Source organism: Cryptomeria japonica, chromosome 9 (genome assembly GCF_030272615.1).
Source record: "Cryptomeria japonica chromosome 9, Sugi_1.0, whole genome shotgun sequence".
NCBI classification, from domain to species: Eukaryota; Viridiplantae; Streptophyta; class Pinopsida; order Cupressales; family Cupressaceae; genus Cryptomeria; species Cryptomeria japonica.
Genome location: NC_081413.1, coordinates 158,173,150 through 158,192,180, shown reverse-complemented (window position 1 = coordinate 158,192,180; position 19,031 = coordinate 158,173,150). Strand labels below are relative to the sequence as shown.

At 38.1% G+C, this 19,031-nt stretch overlaps 1 protein-coding gene across 1 annotated transcript in view; it reads right to left on the bottom strand.

Annotated features, from left to right (window-relative positions):
* The window catches only part of LOC131059112 (uncharacterized), a 116,533-nt gene that overhangs the window by 76,241 nt on the left and 21,261 nt on the right, over positions 1-19,031 (bottom strand). Inside the window, exons 3-4 of the mRNA XM_059211322.1 lie at positions 18,939-19,025; positions 18,684-18,740 (exon numbers count right to left, since the gene is read on the bottom strand). Coding sequence (XP_059067305.1) covers positions 18,684-18,740; positions 18,939-19,025 — 144 coding nt within the window. The remainder of the gene's footprint in view (positions 1-18,683; positions 18,741-18,938; positions 19,026-19,031) is intronic.

The window sequence follows — 19,031 nt, the reverse complement described above, 5'->3', positions numbered from 1 at the left end:
GCATTGAGAAGAGTCGTTTCCCATCTAGGTTCGAGTTCTTTGATCTTCTCAATCAAGAGCATAGTAGTGAACATTAGATCCCGTTGCTCATCTGTGATGACATTCTCATCTTTGCAAAAGATGACCTTGACTCTCTCTTCCAACTCTTGGAGGTCCACATCTGTCTCAACTTCGATCCTCCTGCCAAGAATGGTACATAACACTTCAAACACCTTATCCTAAATTGGATGGATGACACCTTCAACTTGATTGCATTTGGTGTTGATGTCCTCGAAAAGAACCTCTTTCATCTGAAGTAGAGTTGACCACTGAAGTAAATTATGAGCTCCTACATCCATTATCTTTTCTTGTGCTAGGATCTTCCTTGGTGTTTGCCTGATTACTTGCAAAACAGGAATGATAACATCTCTAGTGTGAGCGAAAGCGGCTACAGTTATCATTAGGTTGTGGACGATCTCAAGGACCTGGATAGCTCGGTGGCTTGTCTTCATCATTCTTGTTGAAAATTCAACAGCTACTATGTGGGATTTGTCAATCCAAGAGCTCATAAGCTAAACCAAGCTCTTGACTCTTTCTGCCTCGCCAACTGATTCGAGGGGAAGTGCTTGCATAGGAGATACTGCCGGATCCTAACGTCCCAAGGGCTGATTGAGATGACTAAAGTAGCCTCTCCAAGCACCGACTTCTCTCTCAAGCTTTCTATTCTTTTCCATTTCTTCTTTAAGCTTGTCTTTAAGTGCTTCAAATGAATCGGTTGCCTCATCCAGTGCCTGTTCAGTAGTGAGGGGACCAAGCTCAAATGTTTCTACATCATACTCATCTGCAAGGATTTCACCTTCATACTTGTCCACTACTGGTGTAGCTATCTGCAATTTCCTGGATCCTGTCTCATCTGTGATCACCTTGGACATCTTGGTGGCCTTCTTCTTTTCCGTTACCTCTTCAGAATTTCCTATAAGACTCTCTAAGTCAATCACATCCTCTTCATCCTCAATCACAATCACCTTTGTCAATCTCTCTTTTAACCAATCTGGAATGGCGGATCTTGTCTCTCTAACTTGTATTTCCTTAGGCAATGGTTCATCTTCTCAGAGAGGGGATGTTGCCTCATCATCATTTTCCTGATCCTCATGTAGCTCATCAACTTGTAGCGGTTGACTTGATGAATGCTGAGGTGTTTGTCCCTTTTCTAGTTTATCATTCTGTACCATGGATTCCATAGATTCATCAATCTCAGGTACCATCTTCTCTTGACCTTCAGCTTGACTCGCCTTCTTTCCATGTCGAGAAGATGTGCCTCATGGGCAATCTCGATTGGCCTCTTGCCTCTTCTTGGAAGGTTCTCTTTTCTCAGGTCTTTCTTTCCTCTTTGCGCCTCTAGGATGAGAATTACCTTCACTTGCGCTTGCTCCTCCTTCTTCTGGTCTTTCCTCCAAAGTAAAAGTCATTGGTATGTTCTGTTCTCTTAACTTCTGATGTTGTACATCCACCCATCTGTGAGTACATGACAAAACTGGAGCCATCAAAGCTCTCAAGTCCGAAATCTCAGGCTCGCTCCAATCTATCTTCACTCTCTTATCTTCCTTGTCATAGGATGAGTGGAGATGTCTGCCACTGTCCTGAGCTTGATCGGCTACTCTGTAAACTTTGCATTTCCTGATGAAATCTAAAGGTAATCTGGAATGCATCTTTCTTTTTACTTCTAAATCACTTGAGAGATTCATCCAAAAGTCCTCTACCTGAAACTCGTGTTTGTACTTCTTGCCAACTGTCTCCTCCATATAACCATGAGGATCGAAATTCTCCCTCGAGGCAAAGAACGTGAATGAATATAAAGCCAGTTCCTTCTCTGCATCTTCCGAGGCTTGAGTATTAGGACATACCTCAACTGAATTCCCCAATATGATGGGCACGGGAACTCCATTTCCATGCTTGTGTCTGAATGCCTTTGCATAAGCTGCCAACTATCTGGTCACCTCAAGTAGCACTATCCTGTCTGTCGGATACCTCGGCAACATGTAGGGAGGTGAAGGACACCCATGAATTCTGATATATGTAAACTTTTGAAACTGGATGAACCAAGCACCATACCTCTTCACAAGCTCTTGTGCATCCAGAGATAGTCGATTGTGAATCCCACCTTGCAATATCCTAGTGATGTTCATCGTGAAGGTGTCATTGACTAACTTGTAGCCACCTCTAGGAGGATGATGCAAATGAACATAAGAGTCACAAACTCTCACCTCTCTGGGTCCTCTTCTGATCACTCCTCTGTGAGGTAGCCCTGCATATTCGAAACTCCTGATCAAGGCATATATGACGTATGAGCTCATGTGGAACGACTTGGTAGGCTTTAGTCTTCTCAACTGCACATCCAGGCAATGGCTAATAATTCTGGCCCAATGAATCGTTCCTTTCCCTTGGACAATCACTTGAATGAAGTAGAACATCCATTTCTCAAAGTAGAAGGCTTGAGGAGCCCCTGTAACTCGATTGAGCAAAGTTATCAAATCTCTGTACTCCTCCTGGAAGTCGATCCTATGTGGTGTGTTGGGAATCTTGCTCAAGCGAGGATGACTTTTGAGCAACCAATTTTTATTGATGAGATTCAAGCAAGTGTCAGGATCATCTTCATACATTGACCTGGCTCCTTCTAGGCTTTGTAAATCATATCTTTATGCTCTGGAAGATGGAGAGCCTCACTTATAGCCTCCTCTGAAAGGTAAGCCAAAGTGTTTCCTTCCTTGGATACGATCGATCTCGATTGTGAGTCATACTGGCGGGCACACTCGATCATCAGTTCATGACACTGGACTGCTGGAGGGAAACCGGCTGCCTTGATGATGCCACTTTCAATTATTCTCTTCGCGACAGGTGATGGCTTGCCAATGTAGGGGACCTCTCGAAACTTCTTCATACTGAAGTTTCCCAAATTGGTATCTCCGATATTGCTCCATTTGGACACGATCCTAGTCTCCAATTCTTCATTCTTCTGATTTTCCTTCATGAGAGCCGGGCGACTAGTAGATGCTCCCGCCTTTGGAGTCGCCATCTTGACACCTACATAACATTTCACAATGAGTAATATATCTTGAAGTGTAGAAATATAGAGTAGAAAGGAAGATTTAAGATTTTAATTAGGAAACTTCATGATAAATCTTGAGTTATCATTTCCTAATTAACTATGCAATACTTGGAGTTTTCAAAACCAAAGTTCAAAATTCAAATCTTCAACAAGGGTGTCAAGATGATTTCGCCGTACCTCCCCTTGAGTATTAAACTCTAAGAAATGATGCAAAAATAGATGAATTTCGCTAGGCAAAATGTAGATCAAAGTTCTCCCTTGAATAAAATGCGCCTCCTTTAGTCTTCACAAGAATCAACTCCACTTCCTTCTAGTCTCCAACACTTGAAATAAATTCGCTACAAATAGACCAGATTTCGCACCTCCTTCTTGCTCTCCAAATTCGCACTTGAAGCAATGAGTGAATGATTTGAATTGTGAAAAAAAACATCTCCAATATATAGAGCGCCCACCCCTTTGCTCCCTCTAGGCTGACTTGGCAAAAAGAGGTTTAAAAAATAAATAAAATTGTAAAAAGGAGGGGCCGACTTGATAAAATAAATGAAAATAAGACCTTAAGCGCTCCATATTTAATTTTAATTTCATAAAAATTAATTTTAAATGCCTTCACAATAAAAGTTTGATTTTTTAAGGCTCAAAATTAATTTATTAAATGCCAATATGTCTTTTATTAAATGCCAATTTAATTTTAATTAATTTCTTTTTCAAAGGCTTCGAAGTGAGCAATTTTGAGGAATTTGGGGAATATCAATGCTCAAATATGGTAAAATAAAGAATGCTACTAACTTCGCCCTGGACCCTTGGCAAGGGTCAGGAGCGAACTTTCAATTTAGGCCTTGCATACCTCATTTTTCTAGTCCAAAACTTCATCTAGGCATTTAAATGGCATTTTTAACTGTGGTTTTGAGTTTGATTTCACTTGATCTCTAGGAGGAAAGCGTTATTAGGATTTTTTCGCCCTGGACCCTCAAAGAGGGTCAGGAGCGATTTTTCACTTTTGCTCTTAATCCTTCATCTTTTAATTGTCAACTCTCCTTGTGGGATAAGCAATGATCTCCTTCACTCGTTCCATGCATGCTTGATTTGCTTTTGCAATGCAAAATAAGGACTTCAAAGATTTTCGCTCTGGGCCTCCAGTGAAGGTCAGGAGCGACTTTTGCAATTTAGGCCACGATCATTAAGTTTTGGAGGTAAATCCTTGTTCATTACGTTTTTGGAGGACCTTTCCACCTTAGCACAACCTTGCCTTAGCGCGATCTTGAAGGGAAGTTGTTGGTTTTGCAAATTTCGCCCTGGGCCTTCAGTGAAGGTCAAGAGCGATTTTGAGTCCTTTGCACAAATTCTTGATCACTTCAACTTCAAATTACTTTCAAGGCATAGAATATCGTTCTCCACTCCCTTTTGAGTCTTGGAAACAAAAATACCATCTCGAAATACAAGGGAAGTGAGAGCTCTTGGAAATTTCGCCCTGGACCCTTGGAGAGGGTCAAGAGCGATTTTCCTTATTGTCCTCAACATTTGCACTCTTCGCATCTCAATTCCACTTCAAGGCATTTCAAACACCGTCTCCAACTTGTGTCTAGGCTTAGCTTCATTTAATTTTGGAGGAAAAGGTTGGATATTAGGTTTTTCGCCCTAGGCCTTCAGTGAAGGTCAGGAGCGATTTTGCAAATTCAAGTTTATCCATCTTTTGCTAGCCCTCCAAATTATCTTCAACGGTCAAAACACACCCTTCCTCACTCATTCAAGCAAGATTTTGTCTTAATTCTTCAAAGAAAGGAGAGAAACTTAGAAATTCGCCCTGGACCTTCAGAGAGGGTCAAGAGCGACTTTTCAAACCTGGCTTGATTGCCTCCTTGTTGATTGTCCAAATTATATTCAATGGGTAAAACACACTTGCTTTCATCTATTCCAATCATAAAAAATCACTTTGACCTAGCAAGAAATGTGCCTTTTGAAAATTTCGCTCTGGACCTTTAGAGAGGGTCAAGAGCGAATTTTGCCTTCTAGACCAAAATGCTTCACTTTTCATCATGAAATGCCTTTGCTAGGAAAGATTTCATCTTGTTTCACGCTATGAATAAAAGTTCCCGTTCAAGAAAGGTCTAAAAATGTGCATATAAAGAATTTCACTTTGGTCCTTCAGAGAGGGTCAGGAGCGACTTTACTCCCCTTGGGCAGAACTCCTTCAATTCGTCATCTTCAATCAAGTCTGGACACTTTATCACGCTCATTTCATCCTCCACCCTACCTTTGATATCTCAATTTGACCAAACAAGGTCAGGAATGACTCTAATAAGTTTTTTCGCCCTAGACCTTCAAAGAGGGTCAGGAGCGAATTTTCCCTTAGCCTTCAAAATTCATCATTTTCCATGCCTTAAAATCTTCAAAAGCATCAAGTCACGTCCAATCATCCCTCCTGGAGATCCTGCACAAAACAAATTAGAAAAATCAGTGACAAATATGCCTTAAATAACATTTTTGTCCTGGACCCTTGGCAAGGGTCAGGAGCGAATTTACCCTTTCTAGCTAAACTATCCAAAATTTAAGTCTCCAATCACTTCACAAGGCAGAGTTAGGTCATTCTCAAGGCCAGAAACCAGTTAGCAAGCCTTCTCCAAACAGGAATTTGCACTCAGGATAAATTTCGCCTTGGGCCTTCAGTGAGGGTCAGGAGCGATTTGTCTGCTTCAGGAATCATCTTGCTTCAAAAAATTGATCAAAACTCACCTAGGCAAGAACACACAATTTCTCCTTAAAAAATGCTAACACTTAGTCAAAATTGGATTTTACCCTAAAACCCTCAATCTAGACTTACCCTGAGACCTATCTGACTCCCCTGACAGGCTTAACCTTATTTCAACAATCTCAATTCTCAGGAGGACGCTTAACAACTTTCAAAATTTGACTTGACTCAGCTTGTATAATATCCAAAAGAAACCCCTAAGGTTTAGCCCTAGCCCAGACAAACAACTCACTCACTCAAAACCCTAAAAGCAAAGAGAAGAACAAGCAAAACAAAAGCAAAAAAGAGGGGGTCCCCATTCTAATGGGGCGATGTGTGAAATGGTCACAACAAGTGCCAACTGGAACCCTCTAACCGTCAATCTTTGCCTACGAGGGCCAATAATAGGCTAATCCAATCAAAAACCATATCATCCGAAAAAGGGGACATTACAATCCGCCCTCCTTGAAATTGCTTGTCCCCAAGCAATCTCAGAAACAAAATAACAAACTAGTCCACCCGGGTCCCAAGGGAAGAACTGTGTAATGTCCCTGTTGATACCAACTAGCTCCTGTAACACCAACATCGAAATAACTGACAGTGCCTACTGAACCAAATCAATATCAACAACTGGTGTCGCAGGAGGAGACGACTCAAAGAGAAGCAACTCGGAAGGCTGACAAAGTTTACTTCCCAAAACTATGCAAGGTGAACTGTCATACATGCTATTTAACAAATACGCAACTGAACTATGCATTCGAAAGGGGTCATGCACATGAGGATCAAAAGTAAAACTATAGGTACTCCTCACTATGTAAACACCTGAAAACTCCTCTGCAAACCATGTCTGAAGACCCGATGCACTAGGTGGGTCCCAAACGCTACAACCAATACTCATCTCAGAACTTGGGTCAAGAGAGTGATCAACATCTAATTCGAAAAGGGGATTATCATAAGACAATGCAGCATCTACCTCAAACAAGGGATTGTTCACAAACTGAACAATACTGTAATGTCCCCTTCTCCGCAATGATTAGTTCAACTGGTCGTTAGCCTATTTCGGAGGTCCATAGGCTAATCAGGAGCAGAAATTAGGGTTTCCTATTTTCTAGGAGGATTCTTTGGTGTTTTCAGGGGGTGTATGTTGGGAGTTTGACAGTTTGGATTCTGGATTCCTTTTGGGTTTTCAGAGAGCTTCAGGATGGTTCGACATGCATCTGCATCAGGTTACTTTTTTGGACTTACTATTTTTAGTAAGTGTGACGGCTGCTTAGAATGTGGTTAAAATCACTTTGGAAGCACTTACTATTTTTAGCAATATGCTATTTTTAGTAAGTACTATTTTTAGCAGGATGTCAACAAGCTTGTTCAGATGGCTATTCTTGGCAAGGGTTCCTCAGCTCAATTCAATGACTATTTCTAGCAGGGCAATTCTCTCAGCTTGTTTCCCCATATCCTTGGAGCTTGTTTTGGCAAAGTTCAATATTTGATGAAAAATGGTGTTTTAAATTAAATTATAACTTAAGGCAAAGGCTGGACGATTTATTTAAAAGGGATTGCTTAAGTTATATTGATATATAAGTCATTTCCTTAATTATATATTGGGTGATTTATTGTTGAGGAAAAATACTTTATAAAGCGAAATATTAATACGGCAAGATGGACGCCTTATGGAGAAATAAGTTAATTTTATAATATATTTCACTTATCTACCTTGGATGCCACATTATGATTTTATTGTCATTTTTATAAAGAATATTTGCTCCTATGAGAAGGTTGATTTGGAGAAAGGAGAAATGAAATGTAATTTCAAAATAATGTGAAGTGAATGTGCATTTGAATTTGGCGTTCATTTGGAGGGAATGTGAATTTGAATTTGAGCCCTCAAAATCTATAAATGAGAGTGTTGGGCTTCTCATTTGGTATCTCAGACAATTTACACCATTATGCTGTCGGATTAACTCCAGACAATCTTCGAGGGTGAATACCTCCTAGGGCTCTTGACAGACTTCGAGTGTGAGACATCACTCCTAGCTGTGATTGGATCTTCTGAATGTGTGGTTCGAATTTAGCATGCATTTACAGATTTTCAGTGTGGTGTGGATTTCAGTGTTGCTGGTTTTTGGTGTGGCTGAAGCGAAGATTCGATCGTATCTCCCTGCCTGTGCAATCAATTATTCTAGGTAATAGCTCGTTGGAAGCGTATCTAGAGGGCGATCATTCTTCCACCTTGGCGTTTCATTTGGTGTTCTTTCTGATTTTTGGCAGCAAATCGAACTTTCTAGCTAGGTCGTACCATCTCTTGTCTGCCTTGGGTTGTGTGTTGGTTGTTTGTGGTGTTCGCAGTGCAGGTTTGCATCTTTGGTTGCATCGCCTTAGTGATAGCTTTCATTTGCTTCTGTTTTTGTGTCATTCGGAGTTGATTTGGAGAAGTTATGAGCATTTTGGGGTGTCCGTAGCTTGCTGGTTTGCGTGTTATTGATTTTCAGAATTTCATAGTTGTGTGTTAGAAGAGCTTTTTGGTGTGAGTAGTCTAAGTTGGTTTGGGAGTGATTGTCTATTATTGTTGCAGCTGTTGGAATTGTTATCAACACTTGATTCTTCATTCTATATGATTTGTAATGCTGGTTAGTAGTACTAACAGCAAAGTTATGTTATTTGTTAGTCCCACTGCATAAGTGGAAGAGGCTAGCTATGCCGTCTATCTTTGGGATAGTGATATTTCATGTATTGATAATCCATAATGTGCATTGTAAAGCTAGTTAGTAGTACTAACAGCTATCTTTTGGATTATTCCTTGTAGCCCCACTGCGTAAGTGGAAGAGGCTGGCTTAGCCGCCTATTTTGAATATTTTGTAATGTTGTCCTCTCGCTGAATAAGCGGTGGACTTGATAGTAAATTTCATTTCTAGTCCTCCCACTGCATAAGCGGTAGAGTGATTGTTCTTTAGTTTCTTGTATTATCCTTGGCTGGTTCACCGCCAAGTGATCTTCAAAATTCTCCATATCCCGTTGAAAAGTGGAAAGGGTTGACTTGCCACCCGAGCATTGTATTATTTCTAGTTATTTGAAGCTAACGATACCCTCAACACCGTATGCTCTCACCTTCCCATATTGGGCACTTGGTGATCAGAAAGTGGAAGGGTTACAACTTCAGCATTATTGTAACTTGATTTCCTAACCTTAACAAGTTCTTGTTGTGATTGTAACTGGAAACAAATTGAAAAATTGTTGGGGATATTACAAATACCTTCATGTTGATCTAAACCATACAACTCTGAACCCACATCATGTGTGCCATCATCAGTGCACACATCAACAACTAAGGTACTGCGGCTATGTACCTCAAAAGATGGCTCAACTGGTAAGGTAGAAGCTGCTAATATGACAGTATCTTCACACGTTTCCACCCCAGATGTAACCGCATGTCCATCCGAGTCACGATCCTGGGATTCATTGCCAACCAATGAATTCTTTGATTTATTTTCCAAGGTCTCCAAAATCAGACTTGTTGTGCCATGAATTTGCATCATATAATTCATTTCTGACGCCCAAATCTTGAGTGTCCACTAGGGAACTCCATACAACCATCCTTCACACATGGAATGGCAGTTACCTTATAATAGTGCACAAAATTCCGACTGCTGCTACAAAAATCAGATCTGATAGAGCTTGTATCCTCTGCACATTCATCATCTTTGACGCTTCCAACTTGTGTGCCCACATTTCCGTCATTTACTAACACATCTATATCATGATTAAGCTCAATAGTTTGGCTGCAATGTAAATCAGCACGCGTATAAGTCTCCTTCATCTCAATGGCTAAATCATGGGATCCTCTTTGTCCTTCCAAATGATGTGAATCATGAACCCCATCATCTTCATGCAACAAGTGCAACTCCAAATCTGCCCCATTCATGGCTTCCTCTTCAATGTATTTGAGGTCTTTATCAAGCTCCTTCACCTCATTATCTGTGCATTGGTGGTTAGGCTCCCAAAAACCTTTGCAAGTGAAGCATAGACCTTGTCTTCTCATTTCATTCCTACTCATTATGGGAGTTCCTGTAACCTGGTCATTGAGTTTAGATGTAGAACCATCCTCATAAGCTGATTTAGTAGTTCTACCATACCTGCTTACTATGTGCCCATGACTGAATTGTGTCCCTTTTAATGAAATTTTCTTCTTATACACCCTCCTCATATACTTTACCAACCCAATCTCTTCAAGCCTCTGGGAGACAAACAAGTTCAGATAATCATAAAGAGAGCATTGTCCTTTAAATTTATCTGGCATACTCTGATATCCCTCAAAGAGTTGAAGAGCTTCCCGTTCACATCTTTTCCTTATCTTGATGGCATCCTGTTCAATCTCTTCCCTAGATTTTCCTACGATACTGTAGTAACCCATAACTGAAAACTTCTCAGCGCTGGTCATTCAAATGATGCAATGTGAGCTCTTTGAATATTTAATTCAAACCCCAACAGGACGGCAGGAAACCGCTCTGATACCACTATAATGTCCCTTGTTAATTTTGCCCTTAAATTATTGAATTGTACCCTTAGGAATTTTGTCAAACACTTGCCTTGCAAAATCTGAACTTGTTGATTGGTGATTCTTTTTGGTATTTTCAATGAAGATAATGATAATATGCATTCAGTGGACTCAAATGAACATATGCAAATGACAGAAATGAATTTAGGATGTAATATAAGGTATATATAATGCAATAAGATCGCTAATGTGCACCTACAGCCAAGGGACATCAGTACAAACACTTGGCAAGCAACCTACCTATGCAAATAAACAACTACAGCAAGGAAGTATTTTAACAAACAAATCACATGTAGCTCCAAACTCTTTAATTGCAGCATTTTAGACTGATTACAATGATTGAAAATGAATGGGCATTATTACAAATAGTTGGCATGCAATACTTTCATACCCGGATTTCAATGTCAGTGACTGCAGGTCTGAAAATGTTATGACAGCAAATTCTGGAAGTGTAAACCAGTAATTAAAGCCCTCAATAAACATTCTCCAACAAGTATGCAATCTGCACTTGACAAACTTTAACCATTGCCTGATATAAACCCCACATGCCAAGAGGAAGGTAATTTAGCAACTACTATTCACAGGTACTTTAGCATCACTGTTCACGGGTACTTTAGCGTCACTGTTAGGCTTGGAATTTGATCGATAATGGCTACCAATGATAAAAACTTAGGTCTATGATAGATATACCTTCAAATTGCTTCAAACCCTATGTTGATTCTTCACCTGTAGGCTGTAAGCTCCAAATGGACTCCTAAACGAAGCCCTCTCAAGCAATAATATCAGCTGGTATTGCACAGCCTCAAAATTGCAAAGTCCAATGAGAGTTTTCGTTCTCAAAGACTAAAGATAACTGAAACCCTTGTGAATTTCTCCACAAAAGCTCCCACATCAAAAACACAAGTAAATGATCTCTTCAATAATGAATGAAATCCCTTTTCAAAAGCCTTTATATAATATTTAATTTGCATTTGGCTTCATCTCATTTAATTTCCCTTTAATTTCATTTACTTTTCCCTCCATTTGGTGCACAATATAAAGTATACTTTATTAAACACTTATATCTCCCTTTAAATAACACTTTATCACTTATAATAAAGTATACTTTAAAAGCATTTAATATATCATCTCTTCAAGTGGGCCCCCAATATAACTTAAATGCACTTTAGATAATTGACTTCATAATTCATTAAATAACCCTCTCATAATAAAGTCAATTAAATATTTAAATGATGTGCACTTTTAAATTAATGGAAAGCCAAACTGAACCAAACGAAAAGCAATCTTGAACACTTGTGACCTCAGGAATGGAAATAAGCCTCCTTCACTGCCAACTGGAACCCTCTAACCGTCAGTCTTAGCCTACGAGGGCCAATAATAGGCTAATCCAATCAAAAACCATAGCATCTAAAAAAGGGGACATTACAATGTTATAAGGTCCAAGAAACTTATGACAAGTTTAATAAGCATAGAAGTGAAGGATTGTCCCATATAAATGAAATAAGATCACAACACAATATATGTAAAGATTAACATGCAAAAAGATAATCAACACCAAGAAAAGACACCACAAACAGAAAAGAAAGAGGTCAGTCAAGGCACAATCCTTTTGATACATGAAAACCAAGAAACCTTTCGAAAAATGCTCAAAAAACAGCTGCATGAAATGGGAGCCAATGGGTTGGACAAGTCAAACAAGGAAACAATAGGCAGCGTCAAGTTGACCTCAATAATACTCAAGGCACTCAGCTCATGCAAAAGGTCTAGGCCTAAAAGAAGCAATAAGAATAGCTTCCCGACAAACCTATGGTATGATGAAGGCTGTAAGGTAGCAAAGAAAATGGTCAAAGTATAGGGTAATAACAAGGAAAATGCAAACCTGGTAAAAATGAAAAAAGAGGCCTATATGCAAACAAGAAGAAAAGAGCTGATTTCGCTTGGGAGGCAAAATCCAAGTGGATTTCGAAAAGAATTGCAACAAAAAGACATAGTCAATGAGAATAGTATCATAGATCTTTAATGGCTAGAATATGCAAAGCAGCTATATGAGAGAGAACAAGATAAAGATATTCCTCCAACAATCAATTCAAGAATGAATCTCTTCTCTTCAAACAATATTACGGAAGGAATTAAAAAGTTTGTGATGGGTAAAGCTCGAGACATAGATGGCCTACAAGCAGAATACTTAAGATGGGGCTTGGAAATTCTCACGCCTCACGTCAAAAGAATATTCAATGGGGTAACTCAAAATGGGTTTCCGACAAATTGGACAACTAGTGTTGTCATCCCTTTGCTCAAAAGAGGAGACATCAACAACCCTCAAATTACCGCATTATAATGATCAATCCACTTTTTGGTAAACTTTTTGGGCGCATGATAGAAAGACGAATCAGTACTTGGGCAAAAAAGGACGGAAAGAGAGCAAAAGGGCAAGCGGGCTTTAGGCCAAAGCATTCTACCATCGACCATTTCATCACACTCATACATTTGATTGAGAAGGTTTGGGACAAAGAGGGAAGGGAGGTCTTTTTGCTGCTTCATTGATTTCAAGAAAGCTTTTGACACAGTACCCAAAAGCAAATTGTGGGGTAGAATGGAAGAATTGAAAATTCCAAAACATTATAGGGTTGTTGTCACAGATTGTATGACCAAATCTGAGCCAAAATCCAAATCAAACAAGGATTATCAGATTGCTTTGGAAGGAACATTGGGATCAAGCAGGGCTGCCCATTATCTCCTACACTATTTGGGATATCCATTGAAAAATTAAAGGAATTGATAGACAAGTTTGGAGTTCACTTGACAAATTATGTAATAAAGCTACTTTTATATGCTGATGAACTTATTTTAGTGGCAAAAACAGCACAAGATTTGAAGGAACACTTGAAGGCTCTAGAACTCTTTTGCCATGAGGTGGGGATGCAAGTGAACACTAGCAAAAATAAGGTCATGATCTTTACCTTGAAAAGAAATAAAGTTCATAGAGAATTTACTTTTGAAGGCAGCCCCTTACAAACAGTTAATGAATATAAATACCTTGGCCTTGACTTCCACAATAAACTCAGTTGGCAAACATGTAGAGTAAAAAGGATTCAAGGGGGATGGAAAGCTCTATACTCATTACAAAATAGATGTAGAAGAGCTGAATTATGGGACTGGAAAACCAAGAAAACTCTTTTTGGCCTTCTTGTAGTTTTAGTTGTACTTTACGGATGTGAAGTATGGGCCAGCAACACTTCAGCAAGAAAATGGAGACAAATAGAGAGGTTACAAAAACATTTAATCACAAATAGCCTCAAGATTAAATAATCTATTCCATACAAGATTGTCCTAGTAGAGGCAGGGACTTTTCCTAGTGAAGCGTCGGCTATGTTTCGGTTGCTAAGTTATCTACGAAAATGAGGAAACATGGAGATACATTGTTGGCCAAAAACAGAAGCGGAAGAGAAACTAGATAGAAGGAAGAGCATATGGATGAAGCAAAACATTAAGTGGATGAATAAGTGGGATATTAGCATAAGAGATTGCCCCAATAACAATAGAGAAATAAAAAAGTAAGTACAAGAAAAATTCAAAGAAAGCATGTGGATAGGACAACTCATGAGAAAAAAGGAATACTACATCAAATATTTCAATCCCACACATGGCCATATGCAAAAGAACTACATAAGCATATAAATGAAATGGAAAGCAAAAATGTTAATTGCTCAGATTAGAACCAGCTCGCATCAACTTAGATGCAAAACCGGAAGATCAATGATACCCAAAGAGGAGTGGGCAGATAGAAGATGTAGATATTGCACTCAAGGAGTGGTAGAGATAGAATGGCATTACATCATGGAATGTGCAGATTACAAGGATATTCGGATCAACTATATTAAGAAACTAAAAGTAAACACTTTGAATAAGCTCTTCAAAGAAGAAAGGATAACAAGAGTTGCAAATTTCCTAATCAAGATACACAATAGAAGATCCAAGATGCAAAAGGAAAAGGAGGTTTAGTAGGCATAATGTTTTGGAATCTGCATGCTTTGCTTTGTTGGCTACCTATGGGTCTCATAGGCTACTTGGCCTCATGGACGTTATAAAAACAGTCATTCATCCATTCACTCCCAAACCCTCTCATTGTGATCAAGTTTAATATTTGACAAGAGATCCCAATAATTAGTGGGAGTCTAGGAACAAAGACTCAAATGACATTGAGAAGTAGTGTGCCTCATGGGAGTTTGGGGGCAACATCTCTCATGGGGGTTTGGGGGCAACACCCCTCGTGAGGGTTTGGGGGCAGCACCCCCAACGGGGTCAAGGGGCAGCGCTCATCATGGGGATCGAGGGGCAATGCCCCTTGCAGGATCCAAGGGAAGTGCCCTTGGTGCATTCTCTATTGCAATGTAGGGTGGGGTTGAGGGGCAGAGCCACAACCATCAAGCCCAAATTAAGGCCTTTGAAACCACACAAAACTTCATGTCGCACACCATTTTCACTCAAGTATTTGACACAATTTGTGAAGAATATTTGCTCTTCAAGTGCTATGTGAGGAAATGTGAGGAAATGTGAGTTGCATTCATGCATTTCTAGTGCAAAAATGCATCTTTTAGACTTTTTTTTTGCTTTTATCTACTTGTTTTCTCGTTGCGTGTTTTTGATGCATTAGGCAAAGTTTTTTGTCAAACTTGTCGAGTTGTTGGCAAGTATGAGTGCCAAAAAAAAAACGTCAAGTACTTGCCAAAAAAAAAATGTCAAGTACTTGCCAAAACTCAGCAATTCAAACTAGCGATTTTTCCTACGCGTTACTCAGCAAGGCAAAAATGGAGAGTACTAACTGCGTCTGCCAACTATGGAATACACTATTATTGGTAGTAGGCGGATACAACTGTTTTTATTATACCATGGATAAAATAAAACCATGGATTTAGGCATATAGTTTTCTATGTATTGATTATGGTGCCCCTTTTTGTGAGCAATCTATTTTAATATCAATACAAGTACATGTGATTATCTTCAGATCTTTTGGAGTCTTTTGAATAAGTAAACTTTTCAGATTCATAGGTACAATACTGCATTTTGAGTGTGTAAATGCAATCCTACACTTTGGATGTGCAAGCGTCCCATTGATTGTATCTTTCGTTTATTTGTACTTCCTATGTTTGCAAGTACACTACAAAAATATTAGAGCTAGCTTTTTTATCTATATGGAAAGAACATGGCCATTTATAGAAGAGGCCATAACTTTATGTTGGAGTGTCATTGAAACAATATCATTTTGGTTGGAATGTAGGTTTAGAGGCATCCCCAACAAGCACAAAATTGCTAGTTGTGGAAAAAAAGGGAGACATTGCTACCGCAATCTATTGTTCCAAATCCACCATTCTAGTTATGTGCCTTTAAATGAATATATATCTTCCAGATCCAGTATCCCCATTTACGCACCTATTTTTTCATTAGAAAGTAAATACACCAATTTTTTTTATTGTCACTTCATTAATTTTCATGAAGTAGTTTTGATTGAAGAAAGCCCTATAATTTTAAGCTTACTTTCAGCCTCAATTACACTAGGCTAGGGAAAGTGCTGAAGAGAAGGAAAAATATCAAATCCGAAAAAGATAACAAGAGCGAAAAGTATATTGAATGCATTTGACAGTTCTTTTATTAATCCATTGATCATTTATCTACAACATGGGAGTTTGAAAAAAAAAAACTGTATGGCTAGATTTGGAGGATTCATATAATGAAAAGTATGAAAATTTCTTCCAATTCAATAGGCATAAATTACTCTGTTACTGGTTTGTTCCCAGAAAGCCATGGATTCCAGTCCAATTCACTCCAGATACAAGTATGCAGTTCATTTTGATGTGGGTCTGGACTGGGCATGTTGGACACACCAAAGCAAATCTAGGCTACTAATCATGTACACAGAACGATGGATGTATTACATTATTTTTGGCCATTCAGCCTTGACTAAACTTGATAGCACTCAAAAGACGTGAATCAGCAAACAAATGAGTGTTTCATTCAATTGGCCATTTAACCTTTCTAGAAGATATGATATTTATAAATCCCTAAACGGCAGTTATGAATCAGGAAAACATCCATGGGAAACTAATCTTGTTTCAGAGTTTGTTTGTGCTACCAAAACTACAAACAAGCACCTTTTCTTTTGTTTCTTGTTTCTTTTGTCTGTAACCCTAAATCTCATGGTTTTAACCAAAGATATATATTACTATACTTTATAACTACATCTTGTTAATAGTATATAATACAATTTTATAATTCTCTAGAAATGCAAGGAAAGAATCCTCAAAGTATTGAACTTTAATTGGCCTTTCGGTCTCCATTCATTCCTCAGAATGTCAATCAATTATAAGCTACTATAAATTGTCGAATTATAATAAATCCTAAAATATGTATTAAGAGAACTGGGCTATCACCTTTCATATTGGTCTCTAAGTGCTTTGATTTTTAAGGGTTAATATGCTCAAACACTTAAGATTATTTACTTTGTCACAATCTGAAATGGGATTAATACAATCGGTAACCCTGATCACTTTAATACCTCAAAAACTGGTAGGATTTTAAATAAATTATAGGGTTTAATATTTAAAAATGAATATCTATCATGATATTCAAGTTTGACAAATTGACATCAAAGTAGCACTTTTATCGTTGTTTTGTTTCTTGAATTATTATATGCATGTCACATGATGTTTTGAACTTATTACTGTTTTTAGACTAAAATATTTTTACATTTATGATTGTTATAAATGTTTTTGAATGGCCCAACTGAAAATGTACCCAACCCCAAAAAATGGCCATATTGGTGTACCTGATACCAAACTAGTAACTTGGGTTTTTTATGCTTCTATATTATAAATCTTGAATCTATTATGAAGAAAATCATTTTCATCATATGTATGGTGTTTCTCCTCCAATGTGATGTACAAGTAAGTCTCCCTTCTTCATGAATGACTAGTTGGTAAGTCTCCCTTCTTCATGATAAATTTTATGAAGATGAAAAACTACTTAAGGAAAGAGAAGGAAAGAAAGCAGCGATTATAGTAACTAGTCACAAATAAGTAATTGAAGAAAGCATTCAGCATGAATGTTCTCCTTCGAAATGTTGACAGATAATGATGATTCATTGTGTCTTTCATTCAGTAGTAATAATTTTCAACAAGTGTTCTCTCCATTATAATAAAATCATTTCATCTATGTGGATGGCAATTTTAGTCATGCATTGGGTATGGCGGAATTGTTGGTTGAGCCTTCCTTGGATCCCCATGACCTTTTCAAACATCCACAAAAGAGACCAATATATGAATTTATATAGTTCATCAAAAATGATCCTTTTTAAAATATTTTACATAACAAAAATAAGGTATATGATAATCTCAAAGCAAAGGAGAAAGAAGTGGAAGAAAAAGGTACATGGAAGAGCTTAAATTTGATCCTCAAGCTTCAGAGACAGAGACAGGGAGGGTGTGTTGTGTGCCAAGACACAAACCGTTTTACTAATACATTTTTATAATGTAAATATCCTATTTTTCTATGACAGCTCATATATTTATGTAATTCTAGCTAGAAATTTTACAACCTACCTCTTAAAATATTGTAATTAGTGGTAGTAGGTGGATACCAGTAGCAATCCTTTTATGATACCATGGGCAGAATACCAACATGGTTTTTATCCTCAAGGTTTGCCTACATATGAATCATATTCCACCTTATGTAATTAGGCTATTTTCATATCATTTAGAGAAGTACTTCCTCTATCTTTTGGATTTCTAGGGGTAATTCTACATTTTAGGTCTCTAGGGGCCTCCATTGATTTTATCTTCTATGGAGTTGTGTCTCTTGTGTTTGTAGGCATGCTACATAGTCAAGTTTCTAAATTGAGCCACAGCTCTTAGAGCAGTTCATAGAGACAAAATAAGTGTATACCAAAAAATACACAAGCATTCACATATTGAATAAATAATAAAATGAAATATGATGCCAAGCCAAAGGGAATTAAAAATAAATATGATGCAACACGTGTGTAGTTAGGGAGGTAACCATATTTTGGGAGACATTGATAATCAATGGTTATTGGTTAGGTCCATAAAAGCAAAAACAACAAAAGCACCTCTTTTTCATAATTTAAACTTGTGTGACAAGATCAATATGGGGTATTATATGAGCAAAGCATTCTTAAATTTATGGCATAACTTCAATATGGGGTATGATATGAGGAAAGCATTCTTAAATTTATGGCATAACTTCCTAAGAACAACATGTAAATGTAAAAAGCTAAGTTCTAGCTATGATCTGTCAAATATACTTACATCAGACCTGCTATCAACTACAATGCCCATGATTTTGTCTTCCACACATGGTGTATACTGCCAAATGCATAAAAAGACAGAATCCAACAATTAGTAAACCACTATATTTGATATGCAATAACTTTCTCTTCATTTATGTATGTGCTTGACAAATTGGTTAAAAATAAGGTCTGGAAAATAACAATCAGACCATTACCCAAACATATTCCCTTTAAATCACCATCTACCTAAATCATATTTCTTTAAATGACTCACCCTCTTGTGTGATCCTTCGACCCAATATTTGTTTGGTTTTGTGTATCTAAGTCTACCAACTTTTGTCACAGTGACATGATCAAAGTCCTGGAA